Consider the following 16,776-nt stretch of genomic DNA (forward strand, 5'->3'; position numbering starts at 1 on the left):
AATTTGGCAAGAGGACATAACAATTATAAATATATATGCACTCAATACTGAAGCAACCAAATATAAAACACAAACATCAACAGATCTAAAGCGAACGATATACTGCAATATCTTTAATAGTAGGGGACATTTCAACATCTAACTTTCATTAATGGACAGATCATCCAGACAGAAAATCAACAAAGACACATCAAAGTTAAACTACAATCCAAACCAAATTTACATAACTGACATTTACAGAATATTTCATCCAACTGCCACAGAATACACATTATTCTCATCAGTACATGGAACATTCCCAAAAGAGACCATGTATTGGGTCACAAAACATGTCTCACTAAATTCAAGAAAGTTGAAATGGTATCAAGTATTTTTTCTGACTACAATGGAATAACACTAGAAAGAAAGTGAACATTATCCTGCACAATGAATGGGTCAATAAAGAAATTAAGAAAAAATTTTTTTAATTTCTTGAAACAAATGAAAGTGTAAACACAATATATCAAAATGTATGAAATACAGAAAAAGCAGTAGTAAGAGGGACATCTATAGCAATAAACACCTAATCAATAATTTAAGGCCAGGCGCAGTGGCTCACGCCTGTAATCCCAGCATTTTAGGAGGCGGAGGCAAGCGGATAACCTGATGTTGGGAGTTCAAGACCAGCCTCACCAACATGGTGAAACCTCATCTCTACTAAAAATACAGAATTAGACGGCCATAGTGGCCCATGCCTGTAATCCCAGCTAGTCGGGAAGGCTGCGGCAGGAGAATCGCTTGAACCCAGGAGGCAGAGGTTGCAGCGACCCAAGATCACGTCACTGCACTCCAGTCTGGACAAGAAGAGTTAAACTCCATCTAAAAAAATCATCATCATAATTTTAAAAGTAGGAAGATTTCAAATAACCTAACAATACAGCTCAATGAACTAGAAAAGCAAAAACAAAGCAAATCCAAATAAAGGAAAGAAGTAATAAAGATCAGAGCAGAAATAAATGAAATTAAGACTTAAAAACAAGAGAAAATACCAACAAAATGAAGAGCTGGATTTTTCAAAAGATAAACAAAATCAACAAATCTTCAGGTAGACCAACTAACATAAAACCAGAAGACCCAAATAAAATCAGAAACAACTATGGAGACATAACTGGAGACATAACTATGAAGACATAACTACAGAAATGCAAAGGATCATGACAGAATATCATGAACATCTATATTCCAACAAACTGAAACACCTAGAAGAAATAAATTTGTGGACACATACAACCTACCAAGATTGAGACAGGAAGACATATCAAACCTGGTCAGATGCGGTGGCTCACGCCTGTAATCTCAGCACTTTGAGAGGCTAAGGCGGGCGGATCACTTGAGGTCAGGGGTTCAAGACCAGCCCGGCCAACACGGTGAAACCCTGTGTCTACTAAAAAATACAAAAATGCCCAGCTAGGCATGGTGGCACATGCCTGTAATCCCAGCTACTTGGGAGGCTGAGACAGGAGAATCACTTGAACCTGTGAGGTGGAGGTTGCAGTGAGCCGAGATTGTGATACTGCACTCCACCATGGGTGACAGAGCAAGACTCCATCCTCCACCCCCCCCAAAAAATATACACATATTTATATTATAAATATATTATAAATGTTTATAATAAAAAAATACACACACACACACACACATATATATATATATATATATATATATATATATATGACCTCAACAGACCAATAATGAGTAACAAGATGGAATAAGTAATAAAAATGTCTCCCATCAGAGAAAAGCCCAGGGCCTGATGGGGATGGTTTCAAAGCTAGATTCTACCAAACATTTAAAGAACAACAAATACCAATCCTCTCAAACTACTGTTGCTTTTATCGGCCAGGTGAGGCAGTTCAAACCTGTAATCCCAATACTTTGGGAGGTCAAGGCAGGAGGATCACTTGAAGCCAGGGATTCAAGACCAGCCTGGGCAATATGGCAAGACCCTATCTCTACTATAAAAAAAGATTTTAACTTAAATTTTTTAAAAGAGAAAAAAATAAAATGGCTTTTTGGATGCTGGCAAGAACACAGGAAAAGGAGAATACCTGTAGACTGTCGGTGGGTCTATAAATTAGTACAGCCACTATGAGAAACAGTATGGAGGTTCCTCAAAAAACTAAAAACAGAACTATCATATGATCCAGTAATCCCACTGCTGGGTATACATTCAGAATAGAGAAAATCAGTACGTCAAAAAGAGATTTGCACTCCCATGTTTACTGCAGCACTATCCACAATAGCCAGGACATGAAATCAAACAAAGTGTTCATCAATAGACTTAAAGGATAAAGAAAATGTGGGCCAGGTATGGTGGCTCATTCCTGTTATCCCAACACTTTGGGAGGCCAAAGGAAAAAGATCACTTGAGACCAGGAGTTTAGAACAGTATGGGCAACACAGCGAGACCTCTCCTCTAAAACTAAAATAAAATAAAATGTGGTACATATACCCAATGGAATATTACTCAGCTATAAAGTGAATGAATGAAATGAAATCCTGTCATCTGCAGCAACATATATGGAACTAGAGGTCATTATGTTAAGTGAAATAAGTCAGACACAGAAAGACAAATACCACATGTTCCCACTCATATGTAGAAGATTTAAAAAGATTTAAAAAGTGGATCTCATGGAGATAAAAAGTTGATTGATGGTTACCAGAGGCTGGGAACAGTAGGAGAAAGTGGGGGATAAGGGAGATGGTAAATGGGTACAAGACTACAGTTAGATAGAGGGAAAAAGATCTAGTGTTTGATACTACAGTAGGGCAACTAGAGTTAACCATAACTTGTATAGTTCAGAACAACTGTGGTGATCTTAATACTGATGGTTGTCCCAACTGTCTGTCTGATCATTACACACTGTATGCATGGATGAAAATATCACATGTATCCCAAAATATGTACAACTCTTGTGTATCATTAAAACAAAAAATAAGAGATGACCCTGGAGATATGCACCAAAGGAGTTTTAATATAAAACCCTTCCCATTCAGGGTAGACTGAAATAGTTCATTATGAACACAGAACTTTTAAGCAGAATTCAGAACTAATACTGAAATAATGTATTCTCTTGAAGGAAAAATAGTATACAAAACACTGTTTCATAAACATCCTCATATAAATTCATATATACAAACAAGACACACACACACACACACACACACACACACACACACACACACACACACACAATTCCTATTTGTTTCTCTCTACCTTACCAATATATTCTGGATTTTTACTTACCATTTAAAAGCTAGCTTTAATGAGTATTTGGTTGTATCACATAATTTGCTTTCTCTAAGGCTCTTTTCTCTGTATTAACTTTATTTGCCATTAACAAAAATTGAGAGATATCACCAACCTATTGCCACTTGGATACTGTACTACAATGTCATGATCTTCGTCGATGCCACAAACAGTTCCAGTTGTAGTTAAAGTCTCAAACATTCCATCAGTCCATCCTCCATGACCATGCTGCAAAGACTGTACAATTTCTAGATCGAGATCTATATTTACCAGGTCACCAATCTGCAATCCACCAGGATTCCTGTTGCCATTCTGCTCACCTGTAATTTCAGAGGCAATTGAATAAAGGGGAGGGAAAATGTCACAACAACATGCAGCTGCATAATCTTTAAATAACATGTAGATATTTTAATTTCAGGTACCATCTAGTTTTAAAAGGTTTTGAGAACTCATTACAATTATTTTGAGAACTCATTATAAAATTTTAGAACTAGAAAGCTTTAAAAAAAAAGAAGAAGAAAGAAGCCTAACAGACTCAAAAATTGAAATAATGAGTTACAACAACGATTGAGTAAGAGTAGAGTCTATAAATGACAATTCAGCCTTACATCAGAACACAAAGTTCCAGGTATTGAAAATACTCACTTTTATGCCTGCATAACTTACTATCACTGCATCAGAGCCACAATAACTAACTAGAGAATATGAATGAAAGTCCTATAATTATTTTTTCCCTTAAGTGCTTAGTAATATTTTACTTCAACAAATGGTTCCTGTGGTTCTTGCCCTAAAGAGCATTGTAAAATATGTCAAAGCCCATTCCCTAGATTATGTTCAAAAGCTAGTTCTGAGATGAATTCATGATCACAGAACACTATGCTGAGATCCAAAATATGTATGTTGATTTTGCATTTTTCTTATGAAAGCAAGACAAAAACAAGATAGCTTCTGAAAGCAAGAGAAATAGATGAGCTCATTAAAATTGTAAATATTTTTTATGCATTCTCCTTTTCTAAAAAAAAATAATGTATACTGCAAAAAAAACCAGCACTTTTTGCTACAAAGGCAAGTCAAATGATTTGGAAGGAGAAACACAGTTCACATGAGAAATGAAACCATTCAGAGAATAAAGACTTGATCAGGGGAGTGTGGTAAATGTTCATCCAGGCAACAATAAATCTATAAAATGAGGGTAGGTTTTGTTTTCTTGTCCCCTTTTTAAAATTTTAATGATACATGAATCTTAATCTTGGTGCTGTTCTTAGGTAGACAATTTGACAAAAATTCTAAGGAATTTATAAGCACTAAAATGTCAAATCCTATTCTCAATAGTGTATGACATACAACTGTTATAACCTAATGCAAAACTTTTCAACGATATAATTGACAGTTAAAAGATAAAAGTTTAAAATATATATTATGACATAAATGGCCAATCAATTCTCAAGACATGACAACTCTAAGTCCAAATAAAGCATGATAAAAGAAAAAATATTTTAAGACTAAAGTAAAGCCAAAAAAATTTCTCCAAGTAACTTTAGTGGTAATTAACTTTTCTAAAGTCCAATTTAAACATTTTACTGATTCCACAAACTCTGACCCATTATTTAGTAACTCTCTAGTCTGCTAACTCACCTAGCACAGGGCAGTGATCTCTGTAGAAAGAACCTCCCTTGGCATCCTGGACACATTTCAGATCAGACTAAGAAGAAAAGAAACCAGAAAAATCACCCATGAAAACTTCAAATATGGCTCAATACCTGAAATAGGCAAAAATATTCATTCAGAACATATCCAAAACAGAAGTCAAGAATAGTCTAGGTCAACAATCACACTAACATTGCTTTCAAAAGCACTTGTAAAAACTGGAAACATAATCTTCAGATAGGTCATATTTTATTTACTTTTAGCATTCTTTTAAAGCTCAAAATTAAAATGTCTGAATCTGGCCGGGTGCAGTAGCACTTTGGGAGGCTGAGATGGGCAGACGAGTTTGAAAACAGCCTCGTCAACATGGTAAAACACCATCTCTACTAAAAATACAAATAAATTAGCCATGTGTGCGTGCTGGTGGGCACTTGTATTCCCAAATACTCAGGAGGCTGAGGCAGAAGAATTGCTTGAACCCAGGAGGTAGAGGTTGCAGTGGGCTGAGATTGCACCACTGCATTCCAGTCTGGGCAACAGAGCAATCTGTCTCAAAAAATAAATAAACAAAATAAAATGTCTGACTGAGCAATCTGTCTCAAAAATAAATAAATAAAATGTCTGAATTTTATTATATTAGACTAAAATACTTATAATAAATACTAATTATAGTATTTGGAAAAATGCATGCTAAAAAAGGATAACAAGTATCTATTATTGGAAATCTTCACAGCACATTTTTTTCTTTTCGTGTGTGTGTGTGTGTGTGACAGAGTCATGCTCTGTTGCCCAGGCTGGAGTACAGTGGCTCACTACAACCTCCGTCTCCCAGGTTCAAGCGATTCTCATGCTTCAGCCACCTGAGCAGCTGGGGATTACAGGAATGAACCACTAGGCTTAGCTAATTTTGTATTTTTAGTAGGGACAGGGTTTTATCACATTGGCCATGCTGGTCTCAAACTCCTGGCTTCAAGTAATCCACCTACCTCAGACTCCCAAAGCGTTGAGATTACTGGCATAAGCCACTGCGCCTGGCCAGCACATTCCATTTTAAAGATACTTTTACAAAAAACTGACAAAAAAACTGGAAATTATTCAAAACTAAATAGCAAATACAAAGTAGAAAATGTGAAACCAAATAGTCTTTTGATTCCTTGTCCAGCTAATTTTCCTATTTACACCAACTTTTTTCTTTTTTGAGATAGAGTCTTGCTCTGTCACCCAGGCTGCAGTGCAGTGGTGCCATCTCAGCTCATTGCAACCTCCGCCTGCTGGGTTCAAGCAATTCTCTTGCCTCAGCCTACCCAGTAGCTGAGAGTACAGGCGTGTGCCACCAAGCCCAGCTAATTTTTGTATTTTTAGTAGAGATGGGGTTTCACCATGTTGGCCAGACTAGTCTCAAACTGCCAACCTCAAGTGATCCAACTGCCTCAGCCTCCCAAAGTGCTGGGATTACAGGTGTGAGTCAGCACACCTGGCCTTACATCAACTTTAGTCCTTACCTTTAGTCCTTACTTCACCATAATCTGGTTAACTAATGTTCCTTCCCACTTATCTATTACAATAAAACAAATTATTAAGTACCTGAATGGGGGAGGTAGCTGTGGTATAATAAAAAGCACAGAAAATGTGGGCTTAGAGAAAGAATCCTGTGTGTACTGTGAAAATTCAGAAATGGATTTACTTTAAAGTGCCTAACAGTATAGATGTATATAGCAGATGATTAGAACAACTTACCCTATCAAGGATACATATGCAAGTGTGTGTGCGTGCGCACGTGCACGTGCGTGCACACACACACACACGCATGCACACACAGCACCCAACTCTTTTACAGAATCTTTTACCGTCACTGAATCCTGGCCAAAAAGACACAGGAGTCAAATTGGTGTTTTGGGATTTTATTTTTTTATTTTTTTTTTATTTTTTTTATTTTTTAGACAGGGTCTCTCTCTGTTGCCCAGGCTGAAGTGCAGTGGCACTATCATGGCTCACTGCAGCCCTGACTTCCTAGGGCTCAAGTGATTCTTCCACTTCGGCCTCTCAAGTAGCTGGGACTACAGGCTCACACCACCATACCCGGCTAATTTTTGTATTGTTTATAGAGACACAGTTTCGCCACATTGCCCAGGCTGGTCTCAAACTCCTGAACTCAACTGATCCACCCACTTCAGCCTCCCATGGTGCTAGGATTACAGGTGTGAGCCAGTGCTCTGAGCTGTCAAATTGTTTTAACATAATACTTTAACCCAGCAATTTTACTTCTAGGAATCTATCCTAAGGAAATATACCCATATGCACAAAGGCATATACACAAGGACACTTACTGACACACTGCTTGAAGCACTAGGGGAAACAAAATCCAACCCAGATACCCATCAAGAGAAATCTCATTAAATAAGGCTGGGCGCGGTGGCTCAAGCCTGTCATCCCAGCAGTTTGGGATGCCAAGGCAGGAGGATCACGAGGTCAAGAGTTCGAGACTAGCCTGGCTAACATGGTAAAACCTCATCTCTACTAAAAATATAAAAACTAGCCGGGTGTGGTGGCATACATCTGTATTCCCAGCTACTAAGGAGTCTGAGGCTGGAGAATCACTTGAACCCGGAAGAAGGAGGTTGTTGAAGTGAGCAGCCTGGGTGGTAGAACGAGACTCCATCTCAAATAAATAAATAAATAAATAAATGCACAACCACATAAAGGAGTACTACTCGGCCATCTCTCTCTTTCTCTCTCTCTCTCTCTCTCTCTCTCACACACACACACACACACACACACACACACACACACACACCATTCATTTAAGTGCCTGAGCACATATAGCACATAGGCTTCATTTGAAGAAAATTAATAATCAGCTGGAATCCTAAAAAATTCACAATTTAAAAACAGGCAGAGGCATGAAGACAATAAAAAACTGTTAACCACTCCTATACACAATAATAAAAATTGGCAAGTGAAGTATTTGTTTAAATTCACATGGTTGGCTTTTAACATGTAAGTGGAATAAATTGGTCAGGTGTGATGGCTCATGCTAGCAGCCTCAACATTTTAGAAGGCCAAGGTACAGCATACTTGGAACTCAGGAGTTTGAGAACAGCGTGGACAATACAGCAAGACCCAACTTTTTATTTTTTTGAGATGGAGTATTGCTCTCTCGCCCAGACTGGAGTGTAATGGTGCGATCTCCGCTCACTGCAACCTCCGCCTCCTGGGTTAAAGCAATTCTACTGCCTCAGCCTCCTGAGTACCTGGGATTACAGGCATGCATCATCACATCTGGCTAATTTTTTGTATTTTTAGTAGAAATGGGGTTTCACCATGTTGGCCAGGCTGGTCTCAAACTCCTGACCTTGTGATCCACCTGCCTTGGCCTCCCAAAGTGCTGGGATTACAGGCGTGAGCCACCGCGCCCAATCACAAGACCCCATTTCTACTAAAATTTTTTTAATATTAGCCAGGCATGATGGCACATGCATATAGTACTAGCTACTCCAGAAGCTGAGGAGGGAGGCTTGTTTGAGTCCAGGAGTTCAAGGCTGCAGTGAACTATGATTGCACTACTGCTCTCCAGCTTGAGCAACAGAGCAAGTCCCTATCTCTAAAAATAAATAAATAAATGGAAATAAGTTAAGGGGACAATAGGATACTTTCTCCACTCCTAATAAGGAACATAGATGTTGATTTTAAAAAGGAAATTTAAAGAATCCTTTGAATAGGGAATGTATTCAAGATGAAAGGATACTGAAAGACATTAATATTTTGGCATTTATTTATTATACTCTATAAATTAATTGGCAAGATCAACTTTTTCTAAGATATAGTCTTACTCGGTCACCTAGGCTGGAGTACAGTGGCGCAATCTCAGCTCTCTGCACCCCCCACCCTCACAGTTCAGATGATTCTCGTGCCTCAGCCTCCTGAGTAGCTGGAATTAGAGGTACATACCATCATACCCGGCTAATTTTTGTATTCTAGTAAAGACAGGGTTTTGCCATGTTGGCCAGGGTGGTTTCAAATTCCTGATCTCAAGTGATCAGCCCACCTGGGCCTCCCAAAGTGCTGGGATTACAGGTGTGAACCACCATGCCCAGCCAAGATCAGCATTTGAATAATGGTCCATGAAATACAAAAACATAGGAAAATCCACTGAATAAACCTCCATTATTTTCCTAAACACTTAATTACAGGCGTTTCTAGTCAATTATTTTCCATTATCAACACTATACTTTTAAAACACCAGGGGGAGATCTCCTAAAAATAATTTTAATATCTGCTATAATTTATACTTATATAAGCTACCAGAGCACAGAATAAAAATATATCACAAAACCTCATTATAATACTGTCTTCCAGGTCCATGCCAAGGGATGGTCTTTCAGATGATTCCAAATCTTTTTGACAGATTTTGGTAAATAAACCCCTGGACTTACAGTGATAATGGGTCAGCTCTATACAACCAATATATAGTAAGTTACCCAAACATTAACTGAAGGCAGAATCATATTTACTATTAAATGGTTTAGAGAAACATAGTAAACATGTAAAGGTTCTGACAAAGGAAAAATAATAAAAGAGCAGCAAGAGCTATTCACCCATCTGACATTTTCTTTCACCTGCTATGGCTCTTCACTACTTACCATGCCCTCAAAGCCAACTCTGTAAAGGTTCTTAGCACCATTATCCCAGAGGACATATGCTGCACTATGTGGGCTTGATGCACTCCAGTCCTGGATTTCTGTTACCTAACAGAAGTTTTTGAGAAAAGAATTTTTTTAAAGGGGAGGGAAGAGGTTAACTCTTTTAATTGTTACATTTAAATCTTAAAAATCATTTCATCTAGCAACCTGTGTAACAGGATCATGAAAAATACTTATTTGCAAAATATGTCACTCCTAACACATAGTTAAATTATCATTAGAGCCATATCTTTCCAGACTTTTAAGGTAATTTCTAAAACCTTATAGAAATTTTAAATCAAGAGGCTTAGGGATTACAGTAATAGATTACCAGAAAATACAATTTGATATAAAATTTAAATTCTTTTTGTTCTTAAAGGGATTCCTTTAAGAACAGTATATTCTTTTAAGCCCATTACTCAATATGAAATTTAAAATCTTTGCAAAAAAACCCAAAATAATTCAAGATAAACCTGCTCTTTGGTCAGCTAAAAATTAACAAGCACAAAGCTCTTGAAGAGCCTTGATGGCAATGTTCAAGTAGGACTGGAGTTGCTTTTGCTCCTCCAGCAGTATCCCACAGTTGCAGGCCACCTAAGCTAAAACAGCATGCCTACCAAGGAAACCCAGACACCATTTCCAAGCCCCATACCCAACTAATCTGATTCTTGAATTCATTGGATTTAAAAAAAAATACTGGGGTTCCCATTGCTTTAAGGCCTAGAATCACATACGGGTTGAATTTACTTATCTGAAATGCTTAGGATAAGAAATGTTTTGGATTTCAATTTTTTTCAGATTTTGGAATATTTGCACTATACTTAGAGCATCCCAAATCTAAAAATCTGAAATTCTACATGCTCCAAGTCTTCTTCGAGCATCGTTAGTGCTCAAAAAGTGTCAGATTTTGGAGTATTTTGGGTTCAGATTTTTTTATTTAGAATGTTCAACCTGTACACAAAATGACAAACAGTGAGCATTAAACTTGGGCATCCTCAAGTAAACCTGACTACAGCAAAGAGTGGAAAGCTGCATACATGCAATTCAGATTACTCTTCTCCATCTTGATACTTACAGTCACAGCCATCCTTCATAGCTACACTTAGAATGATAGGCTGAAGTATAATTTTTAAGGCATATGCTTAAAGACTGTTACTTTAAATAAGATATATAATGACCACTCTTTTTCATCCTGTACTAACGAAATAGTTTTGTAAGCCAGGTATTTTATGACATATTTGTGGAAATAAAAAGGTTTTATGTTTAAGTTCTGATAAATCACTTGAAACATATTTTAAATTGTTAGTAAATTAGTCTATTATTTTAAATTTGGAAATGTATTACACATTATAAAATATAGCATATATAAACTTTAAGGAATTAAAAAAAAATAAACTGAACACCCATGTAATTACCCAACCTAAGAAAAAAATATAACCAGTACTTTTCAAGTCCCCTATGTCCATCTCATCAATCCCGTCCTCCTGCCTCCTATTAGAGGTAACTACCATCCTGAAGTTACAGTCCATCATTTATCTTGCTTTGCTTTATGACTCCAGCTCAACTAACCCTATATAACCTTTCAAAGTAACAGTTTCTAGCACTCAAAAGTAAAACATGCAATCTGTAACAAAAAGTTCCTTCCGATTCTAACATATTCAGATTCAACTTCATTTGTTTTAAAAAATGTAATGCTATATTAAATAAGTCTGTATTTTATAGGAATAACAAAAAAGCATTTGACTAGCTAAACAACAAAGACTAATTTGTTTAAATCAAATTTACTCTAAATTTCAAATTACTTGAAATAGAAGCAAGTTCATTAGTCATGCTCCAAATCCTTAAATGAAATTCCTTCATTTGTTAATATGACTTGATTTATTATTGAGGGGCAAACAAAGTGGAAGGCACAAGAAAATAACTACAGTAATTTCATATGCGTGGAACAGCTGCTAAAACCATTATGTATAATGCTGCCAAGAAACTCTGTAAAGGATACATCTGACAAAATTTGCAAGAGCTATTCACCCATCTGACATTTTCTTAACATTGCTAATAGCAAGATAATCAGACTTTATGTGCCCCCTTATGTGATACAATAGAAAATACACAGCATCACATGAGGTGTTTGCCAAAACAAAATTGAACCCGAATCTAATCAAGCCTCTAAATCTAACAATTAGTTTATTGCAAATACAAAGATTAAAAGAACAAGTTAAAGAAGTTAAAGAGTACTATAAAGAATCAATTGGCCAAATTGAAAGAATTTGGTTTCGTCAACAAATAAATGGTATTTTTTTTAAGTTAATAATTGCTGAAGTTGGGTGTGACTGTGTGGAAATTTATTATACTATATTTACTACTCTAGTGTATGTTTGAAATACTCCATAATAAAGAGTTTAAAAAAAAAATCTAATGTACGTAATCATATGCGTAAAACTAACAGCTTTAAAAGACTAATATGTATAGCAGGACTTAAGAAGCCTTTTAAGAATAGGCAAGGCACAGTGGCTCATGCCTGTAATCCCAGAACTTTGGGAGGCAGAGGGAGGAGGATTGCTTAAACCCAGGAGTTGGAGACCAGCCTGGGCAACATAGCAAGACTCCATCTCTAATATATTTTTTTTTTAAAAAAAGGAAGAATACACTATACACAATTAATGTGGGTTACATCAGGGGAATGGGATAAAGCAGACAACAGTGAAGAGGAAAAAGGATGTTAACTTTCTTCATTCACATACACAGGCAAAAAAAAGTCAGACAATAAAAATTACATTTGGTATTAATGTGGTTAACAATGTTACTCTAAAGACGTGTTTTACCCAGTTTCCTCACTTGGAGTCACATGTACAAGATGGTTTCAATTCTTTTTGTTCATTTTGTTATTTTTGTTGGTCTGTTTTGAGATGGAGTGTCACTCTGTCACCCAGGCTGGAGTGCAGTGGCACAATCTTGGCTCACTGCTACCTCTGCCTCCCAGGTTCAAGCAATTCTCCTGCCTCAGTCTCCCTAGTAGCCGGAACTACAGGTGTGTGCCACCACACCTGGCTAATTTTTGTATTTTTAGTGGACACAGGGTTTCACCATGTTGTCCAGGCTAGTCTCAAACTCCTGACCTCAAGCGATCCAACCACCTCAGCCTCCCAGAGTGCTGAGATTACAGGCTGAGCCACCATGCCTGGCCCTCATTTTATTCTTAAAACATAACATGTGCTAAATCAAAGCAAATCAAAAATGCAATACGAATGACTCAAAGCTGTAAGAATCCCTACTTTTATCCCAAAAATAGTGCCAATATAGCAAAAAAAAAACTACAAAATTCCATTTATGTGGCTTCAAACAGCAAATGCCTTCAAAAACTAATGCAGAAAGATGACTTCCAACCCTCTGACCATACAATTAATTATGGAGAAAACTAAAATCTTTTCAAAATGAAAGTATTAAAATTTTACTTCTCACATGCTCTTTCAAAAGAAGTTACGAGAATGTGTGTTCTACCAAAAGAGACAGTAAGCTAAGAAAGATGATATAATGGGATACAGAAAACATGAGATCCAGCCAGGAAAAGATGCAAAGTCATCTTTGTTCATCACAGGGCTTCAAAGGGAGCTTCCAGGATGACTACTACACCAAGCATGGAAAGTGGCCTGTCCAGATTGCAGCCATGAGGTATGTGAAGGCCAGATAAGTTAAAGGCTCTTATCCCCATTGCCACTGTACCATTTTTATTCAACTGTGGACAAACTGCCCCAGTGAGCCTGACTCACATTCTCAAGTAGACTTGGCTTGTTTGTACTATGTAATTATGATATTCCCACTCTCTCTTCACCCCAATCTCAGCTGCTATCTAGATCAGCTAAGATTACTCATTTCACACACAGAATATTCTGCTTCAACCCACTCCTATAACTCTGAACATGCCACACTATCTGCAAAGGATAACAGAAGTAGGTGGGCTGGATAGCAACATAGTTGCCCACTGCCCCTCAGGAACAGGCCTTTGAGGGAATAGAATACAAAACAAGTCAATTCAAATGATATTTGAATAGCAGGAAAGTCGAGGGCAGGAGATACTGCTTAGGGAAGACTGGCCCAAACACGTTCAAAAAAGCATGCTGGGTAACAAAATAGCAATATGAAATCTGAAGGTGGGAAGGTAAAACCTACCTGATGACCCTCTAAAAAACATCAATGCTTATAAAAAGCAAGAACAATCTTTTTACTTCCAGAAAAAAAAAGAAATCAAGATTTTAAAACCTGTTACGGCATAGTAAAAAATGGGCCAAGAAATTCACTTATAGTAGTAATAAAAAGCTTCTGAACATGTAATATTCTAGAATATATGACGAATTAAGAAAAACACTGTACCTTTCCCCTACGTCCATTTCCCCCGTCTTGATCTTCCCACTGCCAGTCCACTCCTCGCACCACTCTGGCACCTGCAAAGATTCCTCTGGCTGTAATCTTCTTAGATTTCCTACGAGACTCTAACAGAACCCTAAAAATAAAATTATTAATTTTCAAGTTTATATAAAAATAGGTAACAATAATATACTTTTTAAAACAAAATTATAAAAATGTTATTTTGAAAGTAAAAAGATTCTTCATTGTTCTGGTTACTAACATAACAGCATGATACAGGAATACCTTTTATATTCTACAGGCGATGATGGCAGTAATAGTTGTAATAATAATCACAGCTTACTTTTACTAAGCTTTTATGCTATAATATGCACTTGCATAGGAGTAAAGTGTGTTACCCTCCTTAAGAGAAAGTTATGGCTATATTATCCACTTTATAAATGAGGAAACTGAATGTCAAAGAAGTAATCTGCCCAAAGCCACAAAAGTTAAAATGTAATGGACTCCACATATGATCCTAGCCTAAGTATTTCAGGGTATCATTATACTCTTCACTTATTGTTGAAGTGGCAAACTTGAATCTCTATAGCTTCCAGGTAAGTAATATAAATGAGAGCCTAAGAAAGACAGTACTACAATAGCAAATGGCACTTGACCTCAGACTTAGGAAGATAACAGGAAATGGCAGGAACTTTGGTGGACTCAAAAGCATCATCAGTCTAACGGGTCCAGTCTAAATGGGCTCCTTTGCTTCAACAAACTGTTGCCAAGAACAAACGTAAGCCCAGAATTGATAGTCTTTTGTATTGGGGGTGAAGGGCAGGGAGCAGGGTGTTCTACGAATCCATCCACAGATTTTTGTGTGAAATCACCTGGTTTTAAAAATTAGCCACTATTCAAAAATTTACAGTACTGTTGATATGGTATGGCTGTGTCCCCACCCAAATCTCCTCTTGAACTGTAGTTCTCATAATCCCCACATGTCATGAAAGAGACCCAGTGGAAGGTAACTTAATTATGGGGGTGCTTACCTCCATGCTGTTCTCTTGATAGTGAGTGACTTCTCACAAAATCTGATTATTTTAATAAGAAGCTTTCCCCCTCTTTTGCTCAGCACTTTTCCTTGCTGCCGTCATGTGAAGACGGGCATGTTTGCTTCCCCTTCCACCATGACTGTAAGTTTCCTGAGGCCTCCCCAGTCATGGTGAACTGTGAGTCAATTAAACCTCTTTCCTTTATAAATTACCCAGTCTCGGTTATTTCTTCATAGCAGTATGAAAATGGATTAACACATGTATATATCAGTATATCTGTGGTTTGGATTTTACCTATACTAACTTGTCCTCACAGTACTACATACTTACAGAAGATTATGGACCTTGATAAAGATTCTACACTCAACTCTCTGGGCTAGCTTGGTTCTCCAAGGCCATCTATCACTACTGTTCTATATCCTTCTCTGTCACATAATCAGAAAGGTTTGGAGTATTTTTGTTTTGTTTTTCTAATTTTATTTCATTGGTTTATTCTTTTCATTTATTTATATATTTATTTTAATAGGGATGAGGTCTTACTATGCTGTCCAGGCTGGTCTTAAACTCCTGATCTCAAGTAATCCTCTCACCTCAGGCCTCTCAAAGTGCTGGAATTAAAGGCATGAGCCACCATGCCCAGCCCTAGTCATTTTTACAATGTCTTTATTAATCCTTAATTTTAACTGCAAACAAAAGACAAAAATAACTAGCACTTGACCTCAGACTTCAGAAGATAACAGGGCATGGTAGGAACTTTGGTTGACTCAAAAGCATGATCAGTCTAAAGGGTCCAGTCTAACTTAATTTTAATTACTCAGTTAATAAGTGGCAGGACTATGATCTATACCAAGACAGTCTGACTCCAAAGTCTATTTATCTACTCCTACTCCTAGCTGCTTCCCTATGACTGGTTGGATTCTTGCTCCTTTGCATTATCTGTATCTATATGAGAAGATCCCATGCCTAAAACTCTGCACCCATTAACAATGAATGCTCCTCTATCATTGCTCCTAAGACACTTAATACATATCTCTAACACAATCTAAAACATCAACTGACAATCATTGATTCATTATTTCCTTTAATTTTGTAAACTCTTTAACACTACTATGTGTGTTATTCATCTTCAAATGTCCATAAACATAGTAGATGCTGTGTAGTCCTAACAAATGCCTAATGACTCAATCAATGGGCCCTACCGTTCATCTGGTATCAATTAACAGACCAGAAGGCAGAAGAAAATAATAACAAATTAGAAGGCAGAGCGAGAAGACCAATTATTTTCTTTGGATGCCCTTGTATTTCAAATGTACAGTAGTATTTGAAATACAAGGGCACCCAAAGAAAGCACTTTAAGTCAGAGAAAGAACAGTCCAGATTACCTTGGAAAAGTACAGACAGCACCATCTTCACAGTGCTCTTCTCTTATAATATGGCAGGTTTGGTACACTTCTACCCTGCTTTTTGATACCTCCTGTTACTAAACCAACTGTCAGAAGCTATTTGCTAATCCTGTTTTTAAGGCCCAGTAATATAAAACTTGAATACAAACAAAAACCCTCATCTGAAGAAAATAAGGATTTCCCCTACCTCTCACTTCCTGGTGTAGTAATTCGGTAAAAGCGATGTCTTAAATGATGTTTATCTCCATGATAACACACTGTGCACAAATCATAATTTGTACACTCCGCACATTTCCATCGAATGCCAATGATTGGTTGCTGGCGGCAGGTATCACACATGGTTCCATCATGCTTGATGCCTA

General features: G+C 37.2%; 1 protein-coding gene across 1 annotated transcript in view; it reads right to left on the bottom strand.

Annotated features, from left to right (window-relative positions):
• The window catches only part of MIB1 (MIB E3 ubiquitin protein ligase 1), a 135,012-nt gene that overhangs the window by 86,429 nt on the left and 31,807 nt on the right, over window positions 1–16,776 (bottom strand). Inside the window, exons 2-6 of the mRNA XM_017498804.2 lie at window positions 16,602–16,773; window positions 13,984–14,113; window positions 9,577–9,681; window positions 4,925–4,991; window positions 3,405–3,609 (exon numbers count right to left, since the gene is read on the bottom strand). Of these exons, the coding sequence (XP_017354293.1) occupies window positions 3,405–3,609; window positions 4,925–4,991; window positions 9,577–9,681; window positions 13,984–14,113; window positions 16,602–16,773 (679 nt within the window). The remainder of the gene's footprint in view (window positions 1–3,404; window positions 3,610–4,924; window positions 4,992–9,576; window positions 9,682–13,983; window positions 14,114–16,601; window positions 16,774–16,776) is intronic.

The sequence above is a fragment of the Cebus imitator genome, unplaced genomic scaffold (assembly GCF_001604975.1).
Source record: "Cebus imitator isolate Cc_AM_T3 unplaced genomic scaffold, Cebus_imitator-1.0 Scaffold12, whole genome shotgun sequence".
Lineage (NCBI taxonomy): Eukaryota > Metazoa > Chordata > Mammalia > Primates > Cebidae > Cebus > Cebus imitator.